Raw genomic sequence first — 26,646 nt, 5'->3', positions numbered from 1 at the left:
TGCTCCCCCCGCTGTGTTGTCTGGGTTTTCCCCTACCCAAGGGGGGGGTTGCGCAAACCCGCGTCAGCCGTCGCCTTGGGCAATAGCCTGGGGGGTTGGGGGGGGGGTGTTGGGGCTGCTCCTGTGGGAACCAACCCTAAATTTCACCCCTATCCCCCCCCCAATCACATTGTGAATGGGGTCCTCATGCTGTGGCTGTGCCATTGGGGCTCTTTGGGCCCTCCTCACTGTAATCAGACAGCCCTTGTTTTCTCCCCCCCTCTCCCCCCTCCACGTTCCTGGGTGTAAAGGACGTGACCAGCACCATGTCGGTGTCATACTCCACCTGTACTCAGTGTCCCATGGGGGTCACCTCCTTTATCCTTGTCACTTATGGGAACGGGATAAGACCATGCCAAGAAGGTGGGGGGGATCCCCCTGCAGGCTCCCTCCATCCCCATCATCCTGCCAGCAGTGGGGGTGACTCACTGGGTGGAGCAAGCCCCAAAAATGGGGCAAAAACCACAAAAATCTACCTCACTTTCACTGACTGTGATGCAAGTTGAGGTGNGGGGGGGGTAGCGTGGTGGCCACAGTGATGGGTTTGGGGGCACTGTGATGGGTTTGGGGCCACAGTGATGGGTTTGGGGGCACTGTGATGGGTTTGGGGCCACAGTGATGGGTTTGGGGGCACTGTGATGGGTTTGGGGCCACTGTGATGGGTTTGGGGCCACTGTGATGGGTTTGGGGCCACCGTGGCAGGTTTGGGGCCACCGTGGCAGGTTTGGGGCCACAGTGACAGGTTTGGGGCCACTGTGGCGGTGCTGAGGCCTGTTGGTGCCGTGGTGCCCCAGGACCGGCTGGGCCGGTTGTGCCGAGGCATGGGGCCCACCCGCAGGCCGCAGTTGGGCCCAGCCCAGGGGTGCAGGCCTCAGTGGGTGCCCACAGCCCCCCCCGGTCCCCCCTTTCCCCCCCCTCCGGCCCCGCTGCGACGTCAGGCCGTGACTCAGCCTCGGGATGAGGCCCCGCACCGCCCCGGCTCTTCATAAGGCAGCAGAACCTCCGGCAGCTCCACAGCGCCCGACACCATGGCCGCCCTCGGCCTCCTCCTCCTCCTCCTCGGCACCGCCGGTGAGTTCCCCATTGCTGAGTTCCCCATTGAATCCCCTGCAGCCCCTGGGGCACAACTCAGCTCCTCTGGGCCCCTCCTGCATGCCTGGACCCCTCCCTGTACACCTGGGCCACCACCCTACCATATTCCCTCCCAGGTGTGGGTCCCTTCCATGGCTGCTTGTGTCCCTTCTATGGCCGCTTGTATCCCTTCCATGGCCGCTTATGTCCCTTCCATGTTTCCTTGGCCACCTGGGTCCCCTTCCCACACACCTGGGTCCCCTCCCAACCTTCTGCATCCCTATCCCTGCAGAGACCACTCAGTCACTGCTGTCCCCCCTTTGGGTGCTCAGCGTCCCTGTTGGGTCACTTGGGTCCCTCCTTGACACTTCGTGTCCCCCTCCCCATGTTCCTGAGCTCTTTCCTGGCTGCTTCACCACCACCTGTGTCCCCTCCCAGCCACCCCTGTCCTGTCCCTGTCACAGCCTGCCATGTACCCCCAATATCTGGGGGTTTTGGGTCCCCATTTGTCCCCCCAGCTCAGCACTGGGACAGGGGGAGGGGAGGGTGTTTGTGGGGTCTGAGCCAGGGGTGAACATTGTGCTCTCTGTCCCCTGTGTCACAGTGGCAAACCTGAATCCCCAGCATGAGCAACTGATCCAGCAATCCCACGAGATCCAGCAGTGTGAGAATGGGGACATGATGGAATGGGGGGAGGATGGGATAACACAGGAGTGGGGAGGGGGGGAACACAGGGTTGTGCCAGGGATGGGGGTATGGGTGGGGGGTACATACAAGGGATGGAGGAGGTGTAGGGACAGGGAGTAAATGGGGATGTGGATGGAGGGGATGTGGGGACAGGGGTGGACATACATTGGAGGACAGTAGGGGTGGGAACAACAGGGGGAGGGTGGGAATAGGAGGACATGGGGACAGGGCTGTAGGACTCACACGGGTCTGAGTCCACAGGACAACAAGGGGACACCTGGGACTGTGGGAATGGGGACCCAGCTGGAATGATGTGGGATCACCCTTCATTCTCCCCACAGTGCAGCAGGAGGAGGACTTCCATCTGTCCCCCAACATCATCGCATCAGCGGGGGCTGATGACATCCCGTACCCACGGGCGCCGTCACCCACCTCCACCTGGGGCAGCATCCTGGAGGGTTTCCCCCCAGCTTGGCCCCTGCCTGATGCCCTCAGCCGTTACTGCCGCAGCCCCTCGCTGGTACCCCGTGCCCCCCGGCCCTCGTTGCCCCCTGCTTCCTTCGCCCACCTCCGCAGGCAGGTGGCTGCACTCGACAGCTTCTGGCCTCGCCTGGACCGCTGCTGTCAGCATCACGCCCCGCTGCCCTGTGCCCGGCGGGCGGTGAGTCAGGGCTCATGTCACCAAGGGGGGCACACAGAGATGGGGTGTCCCCTTGGGGGGGGTGGGGGGGCGTAGGTATCCCAGAGGGTGACACGGGTGTCCCATAGAGGTCACAGATGTGTTTTGGGTGTGGGGGGGGATTGAAACATGGGGGTATGGGAGGGAGACAGGAGTGTGCCAGGTGATGGTATAGATGTCCAGGGGGTGATGCAGGTGCCTGGGGAGGGGTCCACGTGTTTCTGTGGGGTGACAAAGATATGAAGGGGACAGATGTCCAAGATTGTGTCCCTGGAGGAGCAATGTTATCCCAAGGAGAAAACAGTTGTCTTGGGGGATGGCACAGATGTCCAGGAGGGTGACAGGTATCCCATAGGGGATGACACAGATACGCAGGCATTTTGATGCTGACCCAGCCTGTCCCTTTGTCCCTGCAGTGGACCGACGTCTTGGACACGTTCTGCGAGGATGAATTTGGGGTGAAAACACGGCAGTTCCATTGCTGTCACCGACACGGGGCTGCGCGACGCCGCTGCTTCGTCGACGCCACCGTGTCCACCACCGAGATCACCGAGATCACTGAGATCACCGTCTTTGAGCCCGTCCTCGTGCCATCCTTCCCCCCCGGCGAGCCCAACGTGGCCAACATGGAGAACATCTGCCTCCTGCGGGGGCTGCGGCCCAGTCCCAAAGGCCTCCCTGCACCCCGGGCCCGGTTCCACAGCCGGCTGGAGCGTGACTTTGGTCGCTGCTGCCACAACAGCAGCCTGGAGTGCGCCCACACTGCCGTGAGTTGGGGATGGGGGGGACATGGGGGTGGGAGGGAGCTGGGGGGGGGACAGGAGTGGTCCAAGGGTGGCTGAGTTGGCATGGAGGTGAGATGGGAGTCTGGGGGGGTGACATAGAGATGCAGAGGGGGTGATAGAGGTCCAGGGGGTGACACAGGTCCAAGGGATTGATGGATGTCCCAGGTGTTGATGTAGACATCCCAGAGTGTGATTTAGGTGCCTTGAGGGGGGTGACACAAGTGTCACTCGGGGTGACCCAGGTGTCTTGGAGCGTGATCCATGTGTTTGGGAGGATGGAGGATGATGACGGTGTTTCCTGAGCAGTGACCCAAGTGTCCCATGAAGGTGTTTGGGGAGGACACGGGTGGCTTTAGGTGTGTCCCAAGGGATGACACCAGTGTCCCCTGGGTTATCCCAAGGGGGTGAAGTGTCTGTGGGGTGTGTGGGAAGGGCCCTGCATGTCCCTGGGTGTGACACAGGTGTCCCTTGGAGGGGGGGGGGGGGCTGACCTAGCGAGTGACTCAGTATCTCAGGAAGGCCCCACTTATCTCAAGGGGTGATGAAGGTGTCATGGGGGTGATGGCAGCATCCAGGTACAGCCGTGTTTGTGTCTCTGCAGTGGTTGAGGGGGTTGGAGCGCTTCTGTCGGGAGGAGGGGGCTGTGAAGACCCGGCAGCACCGCTGCTGCAGGAGGGGGGTGGGCTATGCCAGGAGCCGCTGCTTCGCCACCTCCGCCCCCCACCCTGACTATGACCAGGAGCTTCACAACATCAGCCTGGCCCGACCCGGCCCTGCCATGCTACGCACCCTCTGCGGACCCATCCGGCTGCTCAGCAAGCGGTGTGTACTGGGGGGGACCCCGCTAATGTGGCCTTGGGAACATCAACCCCCCCACCCTAAACCTCTGGGACCCTCCCCATCCATTTCTATGGGTTCCCTGGGCATATCACCCCCTTCAACACCCAAAAGCCTCTGGACATCCCTGCATCTCCCCAGACTTTCAGAGTGCCTGGGACCCCCCCCACCTTTCTTGGGACCATCTCCCAGCTGCCCCCAAAGCCCCAAGACCACCCCCCTGGGGGGGGTGGCACTAGGTGGCACTAGACATTGTCCCCTTAGGACCTCCCCAGCCTGGTGCCACCCCACACTCAGGCCTGGGTGGGAGATGCACATGCTCGAGTCCCCCCCCACCCAACCCCATAGACCCCCATTCCTGACCCCCCTCCTCCCATAGACCCCCATTCCTGCCCCCCCTCCTCCCCATAGACCCTCATTCCGACCCCCCGCTCCCATAAGACCCCCATTCCTGACCCCCCTCCTCCCATAGACCCCCATTCCTGCCCCCCCTCCTCCCATAGACCCCCATTCCTGACCCCCTCCTCCCATAGACCCCCATTCCTGCCACCCCCCCCATAGACCCCCATTCCTGCCCCTCCCTCCATAGACCCCCATTCCTGACCCCTCTCCATAGACCCATTCCTGCCACCCCTCCCATAGAGCCCCCATTCCTGCCCGCCTCCTCCATAGACCCCATTCCTGACCCCCCCTCCATAGACCCCATTCCTGATCCCCCCCCTCCCATAGACCCCATTCCTGCCCCCCTCCTCCATAGACGCCCATTCCTGCCCCCCTCCTCCCATAGACCCCATTCTGACCCCTCCTCCCATAGACGCCCTGTGCCAGAGCTGCTGGAAGCTGTGACCTCCACGTGCTGCGCGCTGCCCCACGACGAGAGGAGCCCCTGTGCCGAGGAGCAGGGGCAATGGGGGGTCGAGGGGGTGGGCATGGAGGGGGGGGTTCAACACTCCTGACCCCCCTCTTTTCTTTCTTTCCCATTCCCCACAGCTCTCTCAGCAATCGATGCTCTCTGTGCTGCTCCACGCAGCTCTCTGGCGCGACCCCCGCGGCTGCTGTGCGTGGGGGGGGCCCAGGGACTGCGTTGCTTTGAAGGGGAATATATGGAGGGGGTTAAGCTGGGAGCTGCCATTCCCCCCATCTTACGGCCAGGAGTCTTAAAGTCCCGGTAATAAAAGGTTGCTTTGGTGTCACTTTGCTCCGTGTTTTCTTCCCTTCTCAGTCTGGGTGATGTGGGGGGGTAAAAGGGGGGGGGGGGGGGGGAAAAAGGAGGGGGTGGGGGTAAAAAGGAGGAGGGGGGGGTTAAAAGGAGGAGGGGAGTAAAGTGGAGGAGGGAGTTAAAAGGAGGTGGGGTTGGGTAAAAGGAGGGGGGGGTGAGGTAAAATGAGGGGAGGGGGAATTAAAGGGGGGTGGGGTAAAAAGGAGGATGGGGGGGTTAAAAGGAGGGAGGGCAGTAAAAAGGAGGGGAGGGGAGGTTAAAAGGAGAAGGGGATTAAAAGGAGGGGGGGTTAAAAGGAGGAGGGGGGGTTTAAAAGAGGAGGGGATTCAAAGGGGGGGGTTAAAAGAGGGGGGATTTAAAGGGGGAGTCTAGTGGGGGGTTAAAAGCAGGGGTTAAAAGGAGGGAGGGGGTTAAAATGGGGGAACTAAAAGGGTGGGAGGGGTTAAAGGGGGGTAAAAGGAGGGAAGAGGGGAGGGGGTTAAAAGGGGGGGGGTATAAAGGAGGAGGGGGAGTAAAAAGGAGGGGGGGTTAAAAAGAGGGAAGGGGATTAAAGAAGGGGGGAGGGGGTTAAAAGAGGAGGGGGTTAAATGGGGGAGGTTTAAAGGGGGGGCTTTAATGGGGGGTAAAAAGGAGGGGAGAGGGGTAAAGGGGGGGTTTAAAGGAGTGGGAGTAAAAGGGGGGTTAAAAAGGGCGGGATAAAAGGAGGGGAGGGGGTTAAAGGGAGGGGCATAAAGGGTGGGGTTAAAAGGGGGAGGGGGTTAAAAGAAAGGGCGGTGATTAAGAGGAGGGTTCAAAGGGGGGTTAAATGGGGGGAGGTTTAAAAGGGGGGCTTTAATGGGGGGATAAACAGGGGGGGTAAAAGGAGGGAGGGGGGTAAAAAGGAGGGGGCTTAAAAGGGGGGGAGGTAAAAGGGGGGTTTAATGGGGGGAGTTAAAAGGGGGGGAGGGGGGCTTAAAAGGAGGGGGGGTAAAAAGGAGAGGGGAGGGGTTAAAACGGGGGGGGGTTGTTTTGTCTGTTGTTTTTGTGTGTGTTTCGGGGTGTCACAACTGTGTCACTGTTTGTGGAGCCGGGTGTGACCCTGCCCGGCACCCACGCGTGTCCGGGGCCGTTCCGTGGAGCTGTGGGTGTGACCTGTTACACGTGGCTCCGTGTCCCTACACAAGGTGTGTGCACGTGTGGGCTCCCCCGTGTCACCGCACCGGCCCTTCGCCCCTCCCCCCCCCCCCCCCCCCCATCCGGCTCTTGAGGTGGATTCGACACCGCGTGACTTTATTCCGCGTGGGGGAGCTGGAAGTTCGAAAGCATGGGGGGGGGGGGAGGTGGTCTATATCCCCTTAACCACCCCCAGGAGTCTCTGTATTGACTCTACTGGATGCCCCCCCCCCAGCCCAATTCCGACGGCCCCACGCGTGACAGCGGAGCTACGTGGAGGGTTCCTGGAAGCGGTCACGTGACAGATCGAAAGCCCATTGGTGGACGCTGTTGCTGGGCGGGGCCTGAGAGAAGAGGCAGAATTGAGCGGAGGGGGCGGGGCCAAAATGGGGCGGGGGGCGGAGAGCGGAGCGAACCGGGCCGGTACCGTTACCCCCCCCACCTCAAAACGGAGCCATTGCATTAAAACAGCCCTTTATTGAAGTCACCTGTGAGGAAGCAGGTCCGTACCGGAGCCCCACGAGCAGCTGGTTCTGTGGCCGCCCCCATCCTGTGGGTACACAGTAGGGTGGGGGGCAGTGAGAAGGGGGGGGTCCCTTCATCCCATTTATTCTATGGCAGCCCACAGGGGGGTCCCTAAATCCCATTTATTCTATGGCAGCCCACAGGGGGGTCCCTAAATCCCACCCACCCTACGGCAGCCCACAGGGGGGGTCCCTAAATCCCACCCACCCTATGGCAGCCTACAGGGGGGTCCCTAAATCCCATTTATTCTATGGCTGCCCACAGGAGGGTCCCTAAATCCCATTTATTCTATGGCAGCCCACAGAGGGGTCCCTTCATCCCATATATTCTATGGCAGCCCACAGGGGGGTCCCTAAATCCCACCCACCCTACGGCAGCCCACAGGGGGGTCCCTAAATCCCACCCACCCTATGGCAGCCCACAGGGGGGTCCATAAATCCCATTTATTCTATGGCAGCCCACAGGGGGGTCCCTTCATCCCACCCACCCTATGGCTGCCCACAGGGGGGTCCCTTCATCGCATCTATTCTATGGCAGCCCACAGAGGGGGTCCCTAAATCCCACCCACCCTATGGCAGCCCACAGGGGCGTCCCTAAATCCCATCTACTCTATGGCAGCCCACAGGGGGGGTCCCTAAATCCCATCCATCCTATGGCAGCCCACGGGGGGGTGGGTCCCCTCATCCCCTCTATTCTATGGCAGCCCACAGCCTTGGGCCTCTCAGCCCCCCAGTCCTGCACCCTGAGCTCCCTATCAGATGGAGGCCCACACCGTCCCCCCCCCAACATCCTCCCCATCCCCCTCCAATCCCCCCCCCATTCCCCCTCATGGCCGTCACTTCCTCTGCTTCTTCGCGGAACTCGGCTCCGCTTCTTCGAAAAGCCGCGGGGTTGAAGAGGAAGCGGAGCCGTATCAGCTGCGCCAGCGGCCGCTCCTTATCAACACCTCGGCTTCCAGGAAGCGCAGGTGGCCGAGCTCCGTTTTGCATGTTACCATAGTACAACCGGCCCAAAACAGCCCTGAAAGCTCAAGGGCTGTGCAGGGAGAGCAGCCTGCAGAGCAGGGCACGGAGCCGGTGAGGTGTGTAGAGTTACCCATAGGGGGGTGATTTCCCCATGGATGGGGGGGGGGACTTCCCCGCAGCCACACGGTTCTGCTTTGCTTCCTCCTTCTTCAGCTCGACAGGAATCGAAACCAAGAGGCTGCAGTTGGGGTTTCACCCACAGCCCCAATGGCAGGCAGCAACAGCAACAGGGCTGGTTGATAGGAGTGGGGGTAGCACCCTCATAGCTTGCCATCAGCTCCCCATCCTGCTAAAGGCAAAGGTTTGATGCTCCCATTGAGAACAAAAGACATTTATTGACAAAACTAAGTGCTTCTCGAGCACCCAGGCAGGCCAAACAACAGCCCTGCCTTTAGCTTTCTTCCCACTGGGCAATGCTTAGGCTGCAGTTGGGTGGGTTCATCACCACACCCAGCCCAGCCCTGCAGGGAAGTGCTCAACCCCAAACACAGCAAGGCCCAAAAGGCCCATAAGGAGCCCCCAGGGGTGGGTGCTGTGCTTGGGGTTGGCACCAGCTGCAGAGCCGAGGCATTGAGTTCTACACAGCTGCAGAACACTTACATTCAAATAATCAGCTTGGCTGTGCTCGCTGCTTACGGAGTCAAAACTAAAAGGGAGAGAAGGAAGTAAACCAACACCAAACTTCCACAACCCCCCATCTGCCAGAAGAGCTCGGAAAACCAAAAGGAATCAAAGAAAACAGCAGTGGCAGCTGCTGCCAGGAGGCAGCGAGTGCAGCAGCCACTGATCCCCACTACAACCCCAAACCCTTCTGCTTGAGCACACAGAAAGGTTTGCTCCAAGGCTTTGCCACTAAAGCCTCTCACACAAGGGCTGAAGCACAGCACACATCCTTAAGCAGCTCCGCCAACATTCAACCTTTGCTTTTTGTGTTGTTGAACCCTGGTAAAAACTCTCACATTCTGCAGATGTACAGATATTTCAACAGGTTTCTCTGCAGCCTCCCTCGCCCCCCAACGTGGGGTTTGATACAAATGTTCTCCCTATTTTTAAACAGCCGGCGTGGCGGTGAGAGCAGTCGGACACGGCCCTGCCGGGCTGCAGCTGGTTGTGGTTCCCACAGTGCCAACTCAAGCTGCAGCTCTGCAGGCCTGCAAGCTCACAGGGCCGCCCGCGGCCTGAGCAAACCCTGCTGGAAGGCAGGGAATAGAAACCACCCCGCGTTCCAGCACGGGCTGCAAGCCTCAGCTTTGCACAGCACCCGCTGCCTAAAAGGCTCTGACGGCAGAACTGTGAGTTTAGGCAGCGGAGTGGAAAGCTGAAGATGCCATTTATCCATAAAACCCACAACCACAACTCTGAAGCATCGGCTCCACAACAGCCGCCGCGCCAAAGCCACGAGGATCAGTCCAGGCAGGAGCTGCTGCTGGTGCTCATTGGCTCACGAAGCAGATCTGTTTCCACCGGGATAAAACTGAAGCTGTCCCACTTTGCCTTTCTCTCCTCATGCTCTTGAACGAAGCAGAGTATCAGTCAACTCCTCCACTTTCTGTTCCCAAAGCAATAAATCCTCATTGGTACCCCACGATCTGAGTGGAACATACCTTCTTTTCTTTCTTTCTTTGGAAAGAATTGCTCAGGGGATGCCTAGATATTCTCCTGGGGTCAAGTCCAGCTGCATAGGTACACATGGGAGGATGTGATCAGCTCACCAGCTCCCAACAGAGCTGGTCTGCCCTGAGCTCTGCCCCTGTGCAGCACTGCAGCTCACCGGATCATGTAGGCCAAGCTCGCCCCCAGGCCGGCCACTCCAGCAAAGGCCATCAGCACGTTCCTGATGCTGCCTTCCAGGTCCTCGACTCGGAAGAAGTCGACAAAACCCTCCTGAAAGAAAGAAAGAAGAGACAGTCAGTGAATGACAGTCAGTCATTCCTGTGCCAGCTGCCTCTTTCCATAGAGAAACACAGCCCAAAGTGAGGCTCCACACCACACCCCAGCTCCTGGAGATCTGCTGCAGCCATAACCCAGATAGCAACCAGGAGCCACAACTGCAGGCAAGCTCAGGGCACCCCAACCTGTTTTGCTTTAGGGATGCCACCACTTCCTTGCCAAGCAGGGTGCATGTGTTTTTTGGGTCAGAAGCTGCTTCAAGCAATGGGGTCAAAGGCACTGCATGCCACTGGCTAGGTGCTTTCAGATGGTGGTTTTAACTGGAACAGTGACTCATCTGCACTCTGCTGACACAGGCAGCTGACACCCACAGTGGGTTAAGGGAAATAGGAAACACTGAATGGTTCTGAAAGCCTCGTGGTGGGCAGTGACTCACCCAGCCTCCCTGGCTCATCAGCCACTCGCGTTTGGATGAGACCAAAGCGTCTGTGATGATCCCTGCCAACGAGCTGATGCATTTCTCTTGGTTGATGCTTTTCAGGTGTTTTGCAACAAAGGCACCAAATGAGATGAGCGTGACAACTCGGCCCCAGTTTGTTACTCCGTCGCTGAAAACGTGAGCGGCCACCTCACAAACTGCCTGCAGATCTTCTTCTTTCTTGATTTCCAGCTTCCGAAGCATTCCTGCAAAGAGATTCCAGCTTAGAGATGGGGCTGAGCCATGCCAAGCTACCAGTGTGAGGACGCAGCCTCTGTACCTGGGGTCTGAGAGCTGTGATAGAGCAGCTGCTACAGCAGGGCAGGGACCCCACCTCCATCCCATGCTGCCCATGGAGATCTCATGAGGGCCCTGGTGAGCCTGGAGGGCAGCAGGAGGCCCAGAGCAACCACCTGGAACAGCCTGACCCACAGTGCCCCATCATGAATAAGCAAACAAGACAAGCCTTTATGAAACTGAAAGGCACTGCTTGTTATTGCTCAAACCAAGAGGAAGCCTCCCAGAAGCCAGTTCCTCCTCTGTACACAGGGCTGCCAGCTCTGCAGAAGCCTCAGTTGCTAACAGCAGCTTGGGTCAACCCACACACCCCGAGCTCAGCTTGTTTAGCAGCACACCCTCCCATTTAATTGGGGCAGGGCACTTAACCCCTGGACTTTTTTCCATCAGGAAGTGAGGAACAAACTGAATCCCTTTGCATTTCAAAGAAAAAACACCAAAAAACAACAAACTGGAAAGTGGAAGGTGTTCACCACAAGCTGGCTTAGAGGGGGGGAGGAAGAACACCAACACTGCTGTGCCCTGACCTGGCATCACATTCACCCACCACAGCCCAAAGAGTCACTTCCGAATTACATAAAACCAACCCAAAACGGTCACATCCTGCACGTCCCCAAGGACTGGCCTTGGAATGACATAAAGCCAGGCTAAGACCGGCTGGTTCTCACTGGTTCCCTTCCTTCCTCTCCCCCTTCCCCCCCCCCAGCCAAGGAGTCACTTCCGAGTTACACAAAAATAGCCAAAAAGGGTCAGTTCTGCTGGTCCCTAAGGGCTGGGCTTGGAATTACATAAAACCAAGCCAAAACGGTTGGTTCTCACTGTTTCCGGTCCCCCCCCTCCCCTCCCCCTCCCCTCTTCCCTTCTCAAAAGGAGCTGCTTCCAAGTTACACAAAAACAGCCAAAAATGGTCAGTTCCTGTCGGTCCCCAAGGACTCCATTCGAAATGACACAAATTCAGCCCAAAATGGTTGGCTCTCACCCCCCCTCCAAGGACTCACTTCCAAGTTACATAAGAGCAGCCCAAAATGGCCGGTTCTCCCTTCCAGTCCATTCCAGAACATCCAAACCTGCAGCCCCCCCACCCCACCCCCCCAATCCCATCTGCTCAGCCCAGGGGCTATTTTCCAGGCTACATTTGGGTCCGGTCAGAATCAGCTCTTTAAAGCAGCCATACTACAAGCTGAGGGCTTAATGGGGAGGGATGGGGGGGGCTTAAAAGGGAAGGAGGTGGGGGGCTTAAAGGGGAGGGCTTCTCCTACTTGAGTCAAGAGCTGCAGGGACCCGACCTCGTGGCACAGCCCCAAACCCCACAGCAGAGAAGCTCCCTTGGCTTTAGGGGGAGCCCCCAAAATAATACAGCAGTAAGAAAACCCCAAACCCTCTCATTAAGGGGACTCCAAAACTCCTCAAGGCTTTAGGGGAACTCTGACCCCCTCGGCTCAGTGGGGAGACCCTAAACTTCCTCCATTCCCCCCCACCCCTCCATATAGAACCACGAGGGAGCCTTAAATCCCACAGCAGGGCGTCCCCAAGCTCCTTTATATGGCAATACATTGAATCCCAAATCCCTCACGCTGCACCAGAGAACCCCAAAACCCCTCATACAGCACCGGGGAGCCCTTTGAGCAGCCCCACAGCCCTCAATACAGCATCGAATGGATCCCCAACCCCTCCACACCGCATTAAGGAGCCCTAAAATCACCCCATACCACACAGCAGGGTCGCCCAGACCCCATAGCACACTGCAGGGTCGCCCAGACCCCACACCACACTGCAGGGTCTCCTACACACTGTACGGCCTCCCAGACCCCATAGCACACTGTAGGGTCTCCCAGACCCCATAGCACACAGCAGGGTCTCCACCACACACTAGGGTCTCCCAGACCTCATAGCACACTGTAGAGTCTCCCAGACCCCACACCACACCCAGCAGGGTCCCCCAGACCCCACACCACACCACAGGGTCTCCCAGACCCCATACCACACTGCAGGGTCGCCCAGACCCCACACCACCCTGCAGGGTCTCCACCACACACTAGGGTCTCCCAGACCCCATAGCACACTGTAGGGCCTCCCAGACCCCATAGCACACTGTAGGGCCTCCCAGACCCCATAGCACACTGTAGGGCCTCCCAGACCCCATAGCACACTGTAGGGCCTCCCCCCAGACCCCATAGCACACTGTAGGGCCTCCCAGACCCCATAGCACACAGCAGGGTCTCCACCACACACTAGGGTTTCCCAGACCTCATAGCACACTGTAGGGTCTCCCAGACCCCACACCACACCACAGGGTCTCCCAGACCCCATAGCACACTGCAGGGTCGCCCAGACCCCATAGCACACTGCAGGGCCTCCACCACACACTAGAGTCTTCCAGACCCCATAGCACACACTTTAGGGTCGCCCAGACCCCATAGCACACACTTTAGGGTCTCCCAAAGCTCCCCAAACAACGGCAGGAGCCCCCCACCCCCTTTACCCCCCCCACAACGGTTGCAGCCGCCCTTCAGCCCCGTGGCTCGGCCCAGCCCGCCCCCCAACCCCCCCCATTCCCAGCACAAAGTCCACTTTCGTTTTCACCCCCCGGTTCCCGGTTCCCCCCGTTGTTTCCCGGTTCCCCCCCCCCCGTTTCCCGTTCCTCCGTACCCTGGAACGCCAGCTCGTGTTTCTCCATCACTCCATCCCCGACCCTCCTCAACGTTTCCAGTGCTTTCTCCATGACGCCGTTCCCCGTTTTACCGGGCCGTCCAGGCCCACCCAATAGACCCGGAAAAAGCTTTTTAACGCTGGGTTCCGCTTCTCCCGCCGCTTCCCGGAGATACCGGAGGATGAGCTCTAAGGAATCCCGCCGTAGCTCGTCGTCGGGCAGTTCTGGCGGTGTACCGGGTAACGAATCGCCCCCGGGGCCTCGTTCGGATTCGGGTTCGTATCCGTCCAACTCCTCCTCGGGGCTCCACAGAGCGACGGGCCTCGGTGTGGAGTCCGACGGAGCCCGGCGGGCCGTGGCGGGACCAATCAGAGAGTGGGGGGCAAACTCGGAACCAATCGGAGAGTGGGGGGCAGCCCCGGAGCCAATCGGAGAGTGGGGGGCAGCCCCGGAGCCAATAGGATCGCGGGGGGCTTCGGCGAGGCCGGTGGAGGCCCACAGCCCCGCTGAGCCAATCAGAGGCCGCGGTACCTCAGAGCCGGTGGCGGCGGCCGGAGCGGCGGCGGCGGCGGGTGGCGCGGGTTGGTCTCCTGCCGGTGAAGCGGGCACCAGGCCCGGGCCTCCTCCGCCGCAATAGAGATTGAAGCCGATGACGGCGTTCCGTTTGACGGCAAACATGGCGCCCGAGCAGCACCGGCGGCGGATGGCGAGAGAGGGTGAAGCCGGGAGGTTTATATGGCCGCGGTGACGACACGGGGAGGGGGGGGCGGTTCCGCTTCCGGTGTAGGCCCCGAGGGGGAGGGGAGGGGGAGGGGCTGAGATCGGGGCGGTCTCAAGGGAGGGGAAAGTGGGATTTTGGGGTGAAAAAGGGCCAAAAAGGCCAATTTGTCCCACGTCCAAGGACGGGGCATCCACAACCTCCCTGGGCAGCCTGTTCCAGGTCTAACCACTCTCCTAGTGAAGAACTTCTCCCTAACATCCAACCTAAATCTTCCCTCTTTTAACTTAAAACCATTTCCCCGTGTCCTGCTATTGTCAGCCCTTTCCAAGAGTTCACTCCCCTCCTGGGAGTAAGTTCCATTCAGGTATTGAAAGGCTGCAATGAGGTCACCCCACAACCTTCTCTTCTCCAGGCTGAACAAACCCATACAGGCCCCACAACCCCATATGGGCACCATAGACCACATACAGGCCCCACAACCCAATACAGGCCCCATAGACCCTCAGCCTGTCCTCACAGGGGAGGTGCTCCAGCCCCCTGACCATCCTCATGACCCTCCTCTGGACCCTTCCCAAACTCTCCATGTCTTTCTTGTACTGAGGGCTCCACACCTGGACACAGTAATGGACACAGAGCCGAGTAGAGAGGGACAATCACCTCCCTATCCCTGCTGACCACCCCTCTCCTGATGGAGCCCAGGATCCCATTTGCTTGCCGGGCTGCCAGAGCGAACTGCTGGCTCATGGTGGCCCTGCCAGGCAGGGGGGGTTGGAACTACATGATCCTTGAGGTCCCTTCCAACCCGGGTCATTCTGTGATTCTGTGGGAAACATTCGTCGCTCCCTGCGGCTCCGTGGGAGGTTCGGGATGGATAATGGGAGTGTTCTCTTAAGGAGCGGTCAGACGTTGGGAGAGGCTGCCCGGGGAGGCGGGGGTGGAGTTCACTGTCCCTGGAGGTGCTCATCACCGCTTTCTCGAGTTCAATTGATGCATCTTTGAGGGCTTTTCCAACTCTTAATGACTGTGATTCTATGCCCATAGGGAGCTGCTGTGCGTTCACCTCGTTACCAGCCAAGTCCTCCCTCACCACCTGCTGCAGTCACAGCCAACACCTGCAAATGTCACCCGAAGCAACGGTGCCAGCCCACAGCACAGGTTGGGGCTATAAGGTCCCTTCCAACCCACAGCATGGGTTGGTGGGGCTGTAAGGTTCCATCCAACCCACAGCACAGTTTGGGGCTCTAAGGTCCCTTCCAACCACCAGCACAGGTTGGGGCTGTAAGGTACCTTTCAACCCACAGTATGCATTGGGACTATAAGGTTCCTTCCAACCCATAGCACAGGTTGGGGCTATAAGGTTCTTACCAACCTATAGCATGGGTTGGTGGGGCTCTAAGGTCCCTTCCACCCCACAGCATGGGTTGGTGGGGCTGTAAGGTTCAATCCAACCCACAGCATGGGTTGATGAGGCTCTAAGGTTCCTTCCAACCCACAGCACAGGTTGGGGCTGTAAGGTACCTTTCAACCCACAGTATGCATTGGGACTATAAGGTTCCTTCCAACCCACAGCACAGTTTGGGGCTGTAAGGTTCTTACCAACCTATAGCATGGGTTGGTGGGGCTCTAAGGTTCCTTCCAAGCCACACAACAGCTTGGTGGGGCTCTAAGGTTCCTTCTAACCCACAGCACATGTTGGGGCTATAAGGTCCCTTCCAACCCACAGCATGGGTTGGTGGGGCTGTACGGTCCCTTCCAACACACAACATGGGTTGGAGGAGCTCTGAGGTCCCTTCTAACCCACAGCACAGGTTGGGGCTCTAAGGTTCCTTCCAATCCACAGCATGGGTTGGTGGGGCTGTAAGGTCCCTTCCAACCCACAGCACAGGTTGGGGCTGTAAGGTTCTTTCCAACCCAACAAGGCTTGGTGGGGCCATAAGTTTCTTTCCAACCCAAGCTGCTCTAGGAGTCGAGATTCTTTACCCCCAGCTCCATCCCCACCATTGTGAATAGGCCAGGAGCAATGGCATGGTGCTGCAGTGAGGCAAAGCTCCTGGTGCAGCTCAATGGATTTCTGTGCCCAACGACAGGCAGGATGCTGGAAATTGGATCCCTGAGGAATCATCCGTTCTGGCTGACCCCTCAGGAGGGGTTTTCTCTGCAGGAAGGGCTGTGGTGCTGCACAGTCCAAAGGCCACTGAATACCTGGCGTGGGTGCAGCTGTGGACCAAAGGAAACTGACGTCAGCCTGAGGCTGCTATGGGGGCTGGACTCTGGTTTACCTTTGGAGCGTGGGCTCAGCCCCAAAACCTCGAGGAGAGGGAAAGTGGAAAGCAAACGGCCCCACAAATGGACAAGGAAAACACCTGAAACCCCGTCCCAACCCATGGGGATGGTGGTGTGTGGGATGGAGGGGAACTCCAGCTGTGGAGATAAAATACCAGATGTAGGTGGGAAACCCCACAGAGCCCCTCAGGCTGATCTTCCTCTTCCAGACAAGCAGAAAGGACCCAATGTGAAGAACTCAATGTGAAGGTGATTTTGGAGTTTCATCTGGAGTTTCACCACCCACTGACAGAGGAGGAAGCTACAAGTGAGCTCAGGGTGCAGCCCCATCCTAAAAGATCCCCAGACTAAAAGAACAGCTTCAATGCATGAACCCCACAGATCCTCTGCTCTGCTGCCTACTCCTTCAAGCAAGACCAAGCAACACCAGGATCTGGAAGGAGAAATCCCACGCCAGAGCCCTCCCTGTGGCCCCAAGGAATGTGTCCTTGTTGGGAAATGAATTCTTGGCACTGGGAGCAATAACAGAAATGAGCTCAACTCGCTCCAGCAGCTCAGGGCAGCGCCCAGCACATATTTCCCCAGCAGTGCCAAGCTCTAAAAGCACAAACAAACACCGGCACATACTTGGCACCCAGCTGGAACAGCGTGTCCCTGTGCAAACACCCGGCTCCTGCTTTGAAGTGGGAGCGAGGGGATGACTAAATGGGGGAAAGGGGAGCAGGATGGCTGCTGATGGGATGACGGGGCTGTGGGGAGGGTCGGCGCAATGCTTTGAACCTCAGTGACGCCAGCAAGTGGAGGAAGCAATGTGTGACATCAGGGTTGTTGGTGATGTGGGCAAGTAAAGGCTGCAGGCTCAGCCCCAGTGAAGGGACAGAGGGGCAGCTCTGGAGGGAACCAGGAGCCCCTGGCACAGGGCAGGGAAAGGAATGGAGATCTGTTCTTACACCCCAAAGAAACCCCTTTGGGGCTCACGGAGCACCAAAACCACCCTTGGATACCTGGTGTAGAACACAAGACTTTCCTCCTGCTGGCTCACTGCAACCTGTCAGCCTCATCCTCACAACAGCCACACTCAGGAGCAGAGGACAAAGGTGCAAACGGCCCTAAAAACCAAAGGCAGATTCCATTATGCCCTGCCCAGCAAGCAACAGACGTGGGCACATTGTCAGCATGGGGACACTGCCCTGCTGCTCCAGGGACAGAACAGACGTCACCCACAGCAAGTTACGGCCGTTTGACTGAACTTCTGTTGCTGGTTCTCATCCTGTGTTGTCACAATCGCTTCCTCCCCGCTGCGCAAACACGAATGGCATTTCCAGCCCAGCAGAGACGACGTGCTCACAGTCAGTCGTGCCCTCCCTGCCCCCAGTGGGCACAGACAGCAGCACAGGGGCAGCCCAAAGCTGCAAAGGCTGCTTTAGCATTTTTCACTATTTTTCCTCTTTTTTTTTAAAAGCACAGCACGCTGGAAAAGAGGACGAGATGAAGATGTAAAAAATTATATATATATTTGTATATACGATTCGTATCTATTTACAACTGCAGCTGGGACCAACAGCAGAGCATCCAAGCAGGCTGCACGGCCGGGCAGTGCAGGGCTGGGCCCATCCCTGCCACAAAGTCCATGGGGCCACAGCCCAGGGTCACTGATAAACCACCTGACAGCAGCTGTACGAGCACAGCATCATTCCCTGCTCACAGCAGCATGAAGTGCAATGCCAAAGTGAAGCTCTGTGACCCAGCCAGGATCAGATGTGAGGGAAGCAGTGCATCCATCACCCACTGCCTCCCTCCTTTGTTTGCTGCTGATCCAATACAGCTCCCTAAAAGCCACAGGGCTGCTCCACCTCCACAGCTGGGTTTAAACCTGACTTGGACTCGGTGCTGTCCTGGCACAAACCTCAACCCAAGGCCCCATCGAACAGCCCATACCTGGAGCTGCTTCAGCAGCACCACGTGGGCACCGCGTGCACCCCACTGTGCTGCAGCCACCACGCTGACCTCATTCTGTTTGCTCCTTTCGAGCCTGAAACAAAAAGGCGAGAAAAAGAAAGAGAAAAAAAAAACAAACAAAAGAACCTCAAGCCAGGGATGCATTAAGACTGCCAACACACATTTGCCTCTATCATCTTCTCTTTTCTCCTGGGGTTCCACCCTGCCCTGCTGCTCTCAAAGCTCACATCTATCCCAGCACCACCAGCCCTGTGCTTTGCAAGCACGACTCCAGGCTCCGAGTGAGGCCACGTGGGGCTCCCATCACGCTCCATTCACCACTGCAGGCATCCTCGGCAGGGAGAACACAGCAGGAAACTACCTGCAAAGCTGCTGCAGCCACAGTCCCAACTCAACCACTCGATTAAGGGCCCCAACACACACAACCCAACCAGACTGCAGGCCGGGCATCAGCTTTTGCCACTTCCCCCTCTGCATCTTCCCATACAGACAACACACCACGATGGCACCATGCAACTCCTCTCAGTGTTCCTCACTTCCCTGCTTGCTGCAGTGACTGCAGGCAGGGATGGTTCTGAGCAGCGTGAGAGTGAAGGCAGCAAAACCAGCTCGCAAAAGGCAAATGTGCAACCCAATCCAGCACAGCTCTGCCTGCATGGCCTGGGTTACTGACATCTCCTGTCCTTCTCTGTTGTGCTGCGTGTTTGCTAGAAATACTCATATAACTAAGTGGATTCTGGTGCTCCCAGCTCTATGGTACAGTGAAGTTCAATCCAATTAACCAAAAGAACAAAGAAAATAAAGGGGGGGGGAGGAGAAAAACAACCCAAAAAACAGCCCTTGAATGCGGGCTACCCTGCCAGTTTGCTGGCCACGAGTGAGGATTTTCTCTGCGGGAGGTCCTGAGGCTTTGGGATGTGGTCTCCTGTCACCAGGTTCTTATCCGGCCCTGCAGTCGGCAGCTGTTTGTTCTTCATCTTCGCCTTGGCCATGTTGTAATCACCGGAATCAAAGTATTTTTGCTGGAAGAAGAGAAGGATTTCAGGTTACTCTGAAGCTCTTTGCAGGACGGCCGAGCTGCACACTGAGCTATAAACACACCTTTAAGAAGCTGCGATGGCTGATACCCAACTTATCACCAGAACAACACACAAGGGGAAAGTCCAAGGCAACTGTTGGGCCTTTATTTAGCAGCTCCCCACAACACCCAGTACGGCTCAGGTGTCTCATCCCAGCCAGCAGCCTACACCCCTGTCTCTTCTCCTTCCATTACTTGAAGGGAGCTTATAACCTGTCCCCTCTCCTTCCAGCTTATAAACACATAGGAGAGCGACTTCTTACACACACAGACAATAACAGGACAAGACGGAATGGCTTGAAGCTAAACAAGGGGAGATCTAGGTCAGATATGAGGCGGAAATTCTTTACCCTGAAGCGTTGCCATGCTGGTACTGCTGCTCACATTAGTGTGGGTCCTGCCTGAGCTGGTGGGAGGGCACTGAGCCCACAGCACTGATGGGGCTGGGGGGACTCTGTGGTCCCTTCCTACCCATTCTGTGATCCTAACAGTGACTGTGTCTGAGCCCACAGCACTGATGGGGCTGTGGGGGCTCTGTGGTCCCTTCCAACCCATTCTGTGATCCTAACAGTGACTGCGGGGCAGACGCTGTGTCAGCAGCCTCGTCCAGACAGGCTCAGCTACAGCAACGCAGCTGGGGGACATTTGCTGATCCCACTTTGGCAGACAAAAGAGCTTGTGGGACAAAGGCAGAATGAGCCCAGCCCAACCCACAGCCCAGCCAGGCTCCTGCAGCCAAATGCCTGCAGAGATGTGGCACCCAGACAGCTCCCATCAGTGCTGAGCTGTGGTGCGAAGGGCAGCCCGCTCCCTCGCCCATGACTCCGTGCACCCCATGGTGCTGCTCTGCCCTGCTGACAGCAGAGCAAAGGGCAAAAGGACGAGCAGAGTTTGGACAGTGCTCTGAGAAATCCTGCTTGAACTCTGGGCAGTCCTGAATGGAGAAAGGAATTGGACTTGGTGATCCCTGTGGGTCTCCTCCATCCCAGGGTATCTAGTGATGCTGCCAACAGCTTTTTGGGCCCCACAAAGCCCAGCCCAGCCCTAAAGCCCTTTCCCTACTTGGTGCCAAAGGATGAATCCCTCATTTCTGTGCTTGCTTTAGGAGCTGGGACCTAAAACATGACCTGTCAGCAAGGCAGCACACAAAGAGCTGTGCAAACAGCGAGGGGGCTGCACCAGGACCAGCAATACGGGGTTACATTAACAACCAATAGAGCTAATGGGACCCTGGGTTCAATTAACAGCCAATAGAGCTAATGAGACCCTGGGTGTAATTAACAGCCAATAGAGCTAACGGGACCCTGGGTGTAATTAACAGCCAATAGAGCTAACGGGACCCTGGGTGTAATTAACAGCCAATAGAGCTAATGAGACCCTGGGTGCAATTAACAGCCAATAGAGCTAATGGGACCCTGGGTGTAATTAACAGCCAATAGAGCTAATGAGACCCTGGGTGCAATGCCCAGAGCACGGGGCAGGGCGATGCTCCCCTACTCTGTCCTGGGGGGAGTGGAGTAAGGTTCCTTACCTTAATCTTACAGTTGAAGTGGGTTAGTGTTTAGGGTTAGTGTTTAGGGTTAGGGGTTTAGGGTTAGGGTTTGGGGTTTAGGGTACTACTCTTCCACTGTAGTTATAAGCAGAGTGGGAAGTGCTGGGAGAGCCTCCAAGTGGGTATGGAACAATTGATGGGGAACAGATGAGAGCTGTGGGGCTGAGATCAGGAGCTGAAAGGGGGCAGGACAAGGGGGGACAGGACAAGGGGGGCACAGGGCGGCCCCCCCCCATCTCTGTGATGCTGTGAGTGCTGTTGTGACACCCCGGGCCCATTGTACGGAGATCACGGCTCTAAGTACCCCTTTCTGCAGCCTCTTCATCAGGAAGTCGGAGCCGCCGGGTTTCTGGCCCAGGTTGGGGTATTTCGCCTTCAGTTTCGCCTCCTCAACCCGCTCCGGGATGGCGGCTTCATTGTCCTGCGGGTCCTGAAAGGCAGCGGGGCCTGTAACAGTGTAACATAACGCGGGGCTCCGTCCCCACCCGCAGCCGGTTCCGCACTGAGCCCCGCACAACTGGGCCCCACAACCCCCTCCACCTCTCCCGGAAGTCCCACCCCCGCGCCCACACGGCAGCCAATGAGCGCCTAGAAGAACAACGACGGAAACAACGACGGGAGCCAACCGCTGAGCGAGGCGAGGAAGAGTGGCGCGCTGCCGGACCAATGGGAAGAGGGAGGGCCCGGCACGCGGTTCCTCACCTGTTTCTCGTGCCCGCAGTGCTCCGTGACGATGCCGGTTCCCAACGGGGCGGCCATGGCGGGACGGGCGGCCCTGCGGCTTCGCGTCGCTCCGTGCGCGCCGAGCAGCCCCGAGCTCTGCTCCAAAATGGCCGCCACCGCCCCCCTGACGGCCCGGCTGCGTGACGGACAGGCGGCTGCCCAATAGGAGCAGCCAGGAGGCCGTAGTGACGTCACACACGACCAATGAGGAGCTGCGAGGGGTGGGGAAAAGGGCCGGGCTTGGCCAACCCGTGTGAAGCTTATGGAACCAATGGGAAGTGAGAGAACACCTGGTGGGCGGGAGGCGTGGCCAAAAGTTTGATAGACAGCGGGAAGAACCAATAGGGGAAAGGGGGCGTGGCCAAAGCTCGGGAGCTGGGTAGAACCTTGAAGCGGCGCCCCCTGGCGGGCAGAGGAGGAACTGCAGGACACGCGGCCCCGCAACTCGCAGCGCCCCCCGCCCCCACCCCACATTGTGCGACCCCTCATTGTGCGACCCCACATTGTGCGACCCCCAAAGCTCCCGTAGCGCCTCAAGGCCCCGGGATGGAACTGACACCGCTTCCCCCAACCCCAAATTCAAAGGAAAGAGGAGCTGATCCAGCATTAAGGCAGAGCACTGAGAGAAGGGCTGCAGGACGGAAAGGAACGTGTTCAAAATTCCCAGGGGGGGAAAAAAAACAACAAAAACAGGAATAAAAAACAAATAATCAGTGTAAACTTTTCCCTCCTGGTCTGACACAGAGACACCCCCGGCACACACAGCCCCTGAAGAACCAGGGCACAAACCCAATACAGCAGGGAGCAGCAGGAGGAGGCGAACCCAAACCCTAACCCTAACACCTAACCCTAACCTTAACCCTAACCCAATACAGCAGGGAGGAGGAGGCGAACCCTAAACCTAACCCAAACCCCAACCCCTAGCCCCAAAACCCTAACCCTAACCCAACCCTAACCTTAACTCTAACCCAAACCCTAACCCTAACCCAATACAGCAGGAAGCAGGAGGCAAACCCTAACCATAACCCTAACCCCTAACCCTAACACCTAACCCTAACCCCTAACCCCTAACTCTAACCCAATACAGCAGGGAGGAGGAGGAGGAGGCAAACCCTAAGCCTAACCCCTAACCCTAACCCTAACCCAATACAGCAGAGAGGAGGTGGCGAACTCTAAACCTAACCCTAACCCCAACCCCTAGCCCCTAAACCCTAACCCCTAACCCTAACCGTAACCCATAACCCTAACCCAACCCCAACCCTAACCCTAACCCAATACAGCAGGGAGGAGGAGGAGGAGCAGGCAAACCCTAACCCTAACCCCTAACCCTAACCTTAACCCTAACCCTAACCCAATACAGCAGGGAGGAGGAGGAGGAGGCGAACCCTAACCCTAACCTTAACCCTAACCCCAACCCTAACCCTAACCTTAACCCTAACCCTAACCCTAACCCCTAACCCCTAACCCCTAACCCAACCCTAACCCTAACCCTAACACTAATCCTAACCAAAACCCAAACCCTAACCCTAACCTAGGGGCTCTGCATGCAGCCCCCGAGGGGCTCCAGACCCTTCCCAGGGGAGCAGCTCCACACATGGACCCACAGCCCTCAATCAACCCCTGTGCCCCCATAGCCCCTAAGCCCTGCTGAATGGTGCCCCCATAGCCCCTAAGCCTTGCTGAATGGTGCCCCCATAACCCCTAAGCCCTGCTGAATGGTGCCCCCATAGTCCCTAAGCCCTGCTGAATGGTGCCCCCATAACCCCTAAGCCCTGCTGAATGGTGCCCCCATAACCCCTAAGCCCTGCTGAATGGTACCCCCATAACAACTAAGCCCTGCTGAATGGTGCCCCCATAACCCCTAAGCCCTGGTGAATGGTGCCCCCCATTAACCCCTAAGCCCTGCTGAATGGTGCCCCCATACCCCTAAGCCCTGCTGAATGGTGCCCCCATAACACCTAAGCCCTGCTGAATGGTGTCCCCATAGCCCCTAAGCCCTGCTGAATGGTGCCCCCATAACCCCTAAGCCCTGCTGAGCGCAGCCAGCACAGCCCAGATCACCTCTGTCCCTCTGCCCTGAGCCGCCTCCAGCTCCGTGTCAGCCTCCAGCACATCCTTGGCTCTGCTCATGGCCAGCTCATACTGCGTGTCCTCCAGGCCTCCCAAAGCCTTTTCCAGCACATCCGAGGTGTGGGCCAGCACCAGCAGCGCCAGCAGCCTGCGCTCCATGCGGCGCACGTCTCCAGTCCAACGTTCCAACAGGCTGCTCTGCAGCTTCCTCAGCAGGCGCTGCTTCTCCGTGGTGTCACACACGGGGTGTGTGGTCATGTCGAAGAGCAGGAAGCTCTGCTTGCCCGTGGTCAGGATCCCTTTCTCCACCAGCCCCTTGGCGACGTGCTCACGGACGTTCCGCAGCTGATATTGCAGCTTGAAGGGGTTCCAGGTCTCACCTGGGGGAGGAATGACCACAGAACCATGGGATCCCGACATGGAACCGCGGGATTCCGACACAGCCTAGGTGGGATAGATGAGCAGAACGGCTTTAAGCTACAAGAGGGGAGACTGAAGTCAGATGTGAGGTGGGAAGGGAGGTGCTGGTGCTGCTGCCCGGAGCACTGTGGGTGCCCCATCCCTGCTCATGTAGGGGAAGGAACTGCTCTGTCTGTAAGGCACCTTCCAACCCAAACCCTGCGCTTTCTTTTCCCCCTGGCCCAACCTGTGAGCAGCTCTATCCAGGTCTGCACCGTTTCAATGGACTCAGCAGCTTTGATGTGCCGGAGGGTCTCATCCAGGAGGACATCACCAGTGGGAGCCGCCGACTTCAGCAGCACCTGTGAGAACCAATAAGAAACTGTAAGGCCCAAATGCAGGCAGACACACAAGATGGGCCCCAAGTGGGGCACCGGTGGGCAAAGCCATGAGCCAAAGCCAACCAACACAGCACAGCACCGTGGGGAAGCACCCATGGGGAGCACACGATACCTGGGATCCATTATGCCCCCCCCTCAGCCCCACTGCCATCACCTTCCTGTCCAGCAGCCGCTTCTTCCTGGCTGTGAGTGGCTCCAGATGGATGCGGCCCCGCAGCGCCAGCTCGATGAGGATCCCACCACGCAGACCAGGGGACAGGCAGTCATTCCAGAAGGATGGGTAGCCCTGCAAGCAAGGGGACAGGCAGGGAGCTGGGGACAGGCAAGGGTAAGAGCTGGTCCTCCATAACACTGGATGCCCAACATCCTGCTCCAGCCAAGCGCATTTCCCCCCATGGAGCCCCTAGCACAGTGTGAGCAGTGCAAGCTCACATCCACAGCCAACACCATCCAGCCCTGGACCATCCATATAGTGCTGCACTGCACCATCCATATAGTGCTGCCCCTATACCATCCATAGTGCTGCCCCTATACCATCCATAGTGCTGCCCCTATACCATCCATATAGTGCTGCCCCTATACCATCCATAGTGCTGCCCCTATACCATCCATAGTGCTGCCCCTATACCATCCATACAGTGCTGCCCCTATACCACCCATATAATGCTGCCCTCAGCACCAAGCACTGACTCCTCACCTCAGCACCATTATCTGTTTGCACAGCACCTTATGAACACCGTGTTCTTCAGCCTGTGTAGCTGAGGGAACCATAAAGGAAAGATTTTATTTGCTTTCTTCATTTCCTGGTGAGTAAAGACAAAGCAACTCTTTATGCTTGCACAACTTGCTCCGCTTCCTTCCATCATGGCAGATGCAAAAGGGGCTTTTTCTTTCTTAGCAGGTGGACTTAAGGCAGAGATGACACCTAAGGTTTGGATTTGCTGGGCTGGAGGCTGTATTCCTACCCTGAATTTTAGGGCTCTGAAAGCAGATAAGCTGGAAGCTCCTGGGTTCATGTCAGAATGGTGACAGGTTGGTGCTTATAAGAATGAAATCACACCGTGGGCTCCTTGGATCTGCCTGAAATTGACTGTGTTTTTCTCTACAAGCCCAACCATGAGCCCATAGGAGAACTGGGGCAGCACAGTGTCATGGAGCCCAGCTCACTGCCACCCTTCTGCTGCCCCAAGGAACAATGCAGAAGGACAAGAAGGGGAAAAGAAAGCCAGCAAAAAACAATGCAAGCGTTTTCCTTATCTATTGTGCTCTCTTAATTTCCTGCTGGCCAAAGATCCATTCCCAGGCACACATTAACTACACAGAGAATGTTAAATGTAGCCCAAGGAGAATGTAAACTACACCACACTCCTATGCTGCTCTCAGATATTTGCTCCGAGGTTCCTGCTCTGTATTCTGCTCTCCTGTGCCTCCTGCTCAGCCCCTGAGTTTGAGCTGGGATGGCTCAGGGGAACTCACACAAACCCCTTCAGCTGCTGCTGTGCTGAAGCCTCACTCACCTCCTTGTCCTGCAGCCCCAGGAGCAGCACCTCCTCCATCAGTGTGAGGCGGGGGGCTTTGGAGTTGTCAGAGTCATCATCAGGCAGCTCCTTGTCTGCAGCCACGTCCTCCTCAGGCTCAGCCCTTTTGTCCCCACGCCATCCCCGATGTGTCAGCGTCGTCATCCCCACCTGGGGATAAAGAACAGAGTGAAGGGTATAGCAACAGCCTGACCCGAAGCATGGCTACAGGGGAGGCCAGGGACAGCCACCCTGCCCCTCTTACCCGGAGCTCTCAGCTCACCTGGCCCAGGGCTGCGGAGCCGCAGCAGGGAGCGGCCACTGCCACACGGTGACGTGTTGATTCAGATGGCTGCACCTCCAGGAAGGGAACCAGGAATCGCAGCCACCACGGGGCCATCCTGCCCTGAGGGCTTCCGGGCTGAGAGGTCGGGTTTTTGCACACCAACCCCTCACACTCATATTGCTGCAGAGCCCACAGAGCCATCCCATATGGCTGCACCACCACAGCTCAGCACAGAACACTGTGAGCACCAGGCCCCACAGCTGCCTTTTATTTGGCCCTCTCTGACCATCCCAGATGGGGTCAGACACACACAGACAAGAACA

The 26,646-nt window shown here is 57.8% G+C and overlaps 4 protein-coding genes and 2 long non-coding RNA genes across 9 annotated transcripts; 2 read left to right on the top strand and 4 right to left on the bottom strand.

The window, feature by feature from the left end:
* The first annotated feature begins 10 nt into the window (after window positions 1-10).
* On the top strand, window positions 11-5,054 carry ECM1 (extracellular matrix protein 1). Its single transcript, XM_032449161.1, has 6 exons — window positions 11-1,110; window positions 1,715-1,774; window positions 2,139-2,458; window positions 2,893-3,243; window positions 3,863-4,083; window positions 4,913-5,054. Exons 1-6 carry the CDS (start codon window positions 1,068-1,070, stop codon window positions 5,052-5,054), a joined length of 1,137 nt encoding a protein of 378 aa, XP_032305052.1. The 5' UTR covers window positions 11-1,067.
* A 1,620-nt stretch (window positions 5,055-6,674) lies between these two features.
* Window positions 6,675-14,094, bottom strand: MCL1 (MCL1 apoptosis regulator, BCL2 family member). Of its 2 annotated transcripts, XM_032449170.1 has the most exons (5): window positions 13,334-14,094; window positions 10,346-10,593; window positions 9,791-9,903; window positions 6,958-7,019; window positions 6,675-6,813 (listed from the first exon to the last, which is right to left on the bottom strand). In XM_032449170.1, the coding sequence occupies exons 1-5, from the start codon at window positions 14,010-14,012 to the stop codon at window positions 6,764-6,766; spliced, it is 1,152 nt and encodes a 383-aa protein (XP_032305061.1). In that variant the 5' UTR covers window positions 14,013-14,094; the 3' UTR covers window positions 6,675-6,763. The 2 variants fall into 2 exon arrangements, with proteins under 2 accessions (XP_032305061.1, XP_015740106.1); XM_015884620.2 differs by lacking the exons at window positions 6,675-6,813; window positions 6,958-7,019 and adding an exon at window positions 8,335-9,694 and having other exon boundaries at window positions 13,334-14,075.
* On the bottom strand, window positions 10,881-13,223 carry LOC116654396. The gene is made up of 2 exons (XR_004309629.1): window positions 12,765-13,223; window positions 10,881-12,569 (listed from the first exon to the last, which is right to left on the bottom strand). It is a non-coding gene; the product is annotated as an uncharacterized LOC116654396 (long non-coding RNA).
* Window positions 13,975-18,400, top strand: LOC116654395. Its single transcript, XR_004309628.1, has 2 exons — window positions 13,975-14,050; window positions 15,097-18,400. It is a non-coding gene; the product is annotated as an uncharacterized LOC116654395 (long non-coding RNA).
* ENSA (endosulfine alpha) lies at window positions 17,834-21,791 on the bottom strand. The gene is made up of 3 exons (XM_015884631.2): window positions 21,630-21,791; window positions 21,232-21,357; window positions 17,834-19,319 (listed from the first exon to the last, which is right to left on the bottom strand). Exons 1-3 carry the CDS (start codon window positions 21,684-21,686, stop codon window positions 19,149-19,151), a joined length of 354 nt encoding a protein of 117 aa, XP_015740117.1. The 5' UTR covers window positions 21,687-21,791; the 3' UTR covers window positions 17,834-19,148.
* A 1,331-nt stretch (window positions 21,792-23,122) lies between these two features.
* GOLPH3L (golgi phosphoprotein 3 like) lies at window positions 23,123-26,641 on the bottom strand. 3 transcript variants are annotated; one of them, XR_001559493.2, is made up of 6 exons: window positions 26,321-26,641; window positions 26,038-26,208; window positions 24,675-24,806; window positions 24,367-24,481; window positions 23,609-24,100; window positions 23,123-23,287 (listed from the first exon to the last, which is right to left on the bottom strand). XR_001559493.2 is itself a non-coding variant. In XM_015884617.2 (5 exons), the coding sequence occupies exons 2-5, from the start codon at window positions 26,200-26,202 to the stop codon at window positions 23,673-23,675; spliced, it is 840 nt and encodes a 279-aa protein (XP_015740103.1). In that variant the 5' UTR covers window positions 26,203-26,208; window positions 26,303-26,641; the 3' UTR covers window positions 23,123-23,672. The 3 variants fall into 3 exon arrangements, 2 of the variants coding, with proteins under 2 accessions (XP_015740103.1, XP_015740102.1); XM_015884617.2 differs by having other exon boundaries at window positions 23,123-24,100; window positions 26,303-26,641; XM_015884616.2 differs by having other exon boundaries at window positions 23,123-24,100.
* Between the last annotated feature and the right edge of the window lie 5 nt (window positions 26,642-26,646).

The sequence above is a fragment of the Coturnix japonica genome, chromosome 25 (assembly GCF_001577835.2).
Source record: "Coturnix japonica isolate 7356 chromosome 25, Coturnix japonica 2.1, whole genome shotgun sequence".
In the NCBI taxonomy this organism is placed as follows: Eukaryota; Metazoa; Chordata; class Aves; order Galliformes; family Phasianidae; genus Coturnix; species Coturnix japonica.
This window is presented reverse-complemented; position numbering and strand designations above follow the sequence as displayed.

What these genes read in the sequence shown, in the direction of transcription:
- ECM1 (XM_032449161.1), top strand. Translation starts at nt 1,068, where the DNA reads ATGGCCGCCCTCGGCCTCCTCCTCCTCCTCCTCGGCACCGCCG. An exon ending in ATCCCACGAGATCCAGCAGT is followed by an intron (nt 1,775 to 2,138) that starts GTGAGAATGGGG and finishes TTCTCCCCACAG; the next exon opens with TGCAGCAGGAGGAGGACTTC. An exon ending in ATCCGGCTGCTCAGCAAGCG is followed by an intron (nt 4,084 to 4,912) that starts GTGTGTACTGGG and finishes CTCCTCCCATAG; the next exon opens with ACGCCCTGTGCCAGAGCTGC.
- MCL1 (XM_032449170.1), bottom strand. Translation starts at nt 14,012, where the DNA reads ATGTTTGCCGTCAAACGGAACGCCGTCATCGGCTTCAATCTCTATTGC. An exon ending in TGATGAGCCAGGGAGGCTGG is followed by an intron (nt 9,904 to 10,345) that starts GTGAGTCACTGC and finishes TCTTTCTTTCAG; the next exon opens with GAGGGTTTTGTCGACTTCTT. An exon ending in ACGGACCTGCTTCCTCACAG is followed by an intron (nt 6,814 to 6,957) that starts GTGACTTCAATA and finishes CTCTTCTCTCAG; the next exon opens with GCCCCGCCCAGCAACAGCGT.
- ENSA (XM_015884631.2), bottom strand. Translation starts at nt 21,686, where the DNA reads ATGGCCGCCCCGTTGGGAACCGGCATCGTCACGGAGCACTGCGGGCAC. An exon ending in ACTGCGGGCACGAGAAACAG is followed by an intron (nt 21,358 to 21,629) that starts GTGAGGAACCGC and finishes GCTGCCTTTCAG; the next exon opens with GACCCGCAGGACAATGAAGC. An exon ending in TGAAGAGGCTGCAGAAAGGG is followed by an intron (nt 19,320 to 21,231) that starts GTACTTAGAGCC and finishes CTCTTCTTCCAG; the next exon opens with CAAAAATACTTTGATTCCGG.
- GOLPH3L (XM_015884616.2), bottom strand. Translation starts at nt 26,524, where the DNA reads ATGGCTCTGTGGGCTCTGCAGCAATATGAGTGTGAGGGGTTGGTGTGC. An exon ending in GCTCCGCAGCCCTGGGCCAG is followed by an intron (nt 26,209 to 26,320) that starts GTGAGCTGAGAG and finishes CTTTATCCCCAG; the next exon opens with GTGGGGATGACGACGCTGAC. An exon ending in AGCGGCTGCTGGACAGGAAG is followed by an intron (nt 24,482 to 24,674) that starts GTGATGGCAGTG and finishes TGGTTCTCACAG; the next exon opens with GTGCTGCTGAAGTCGGCGGC.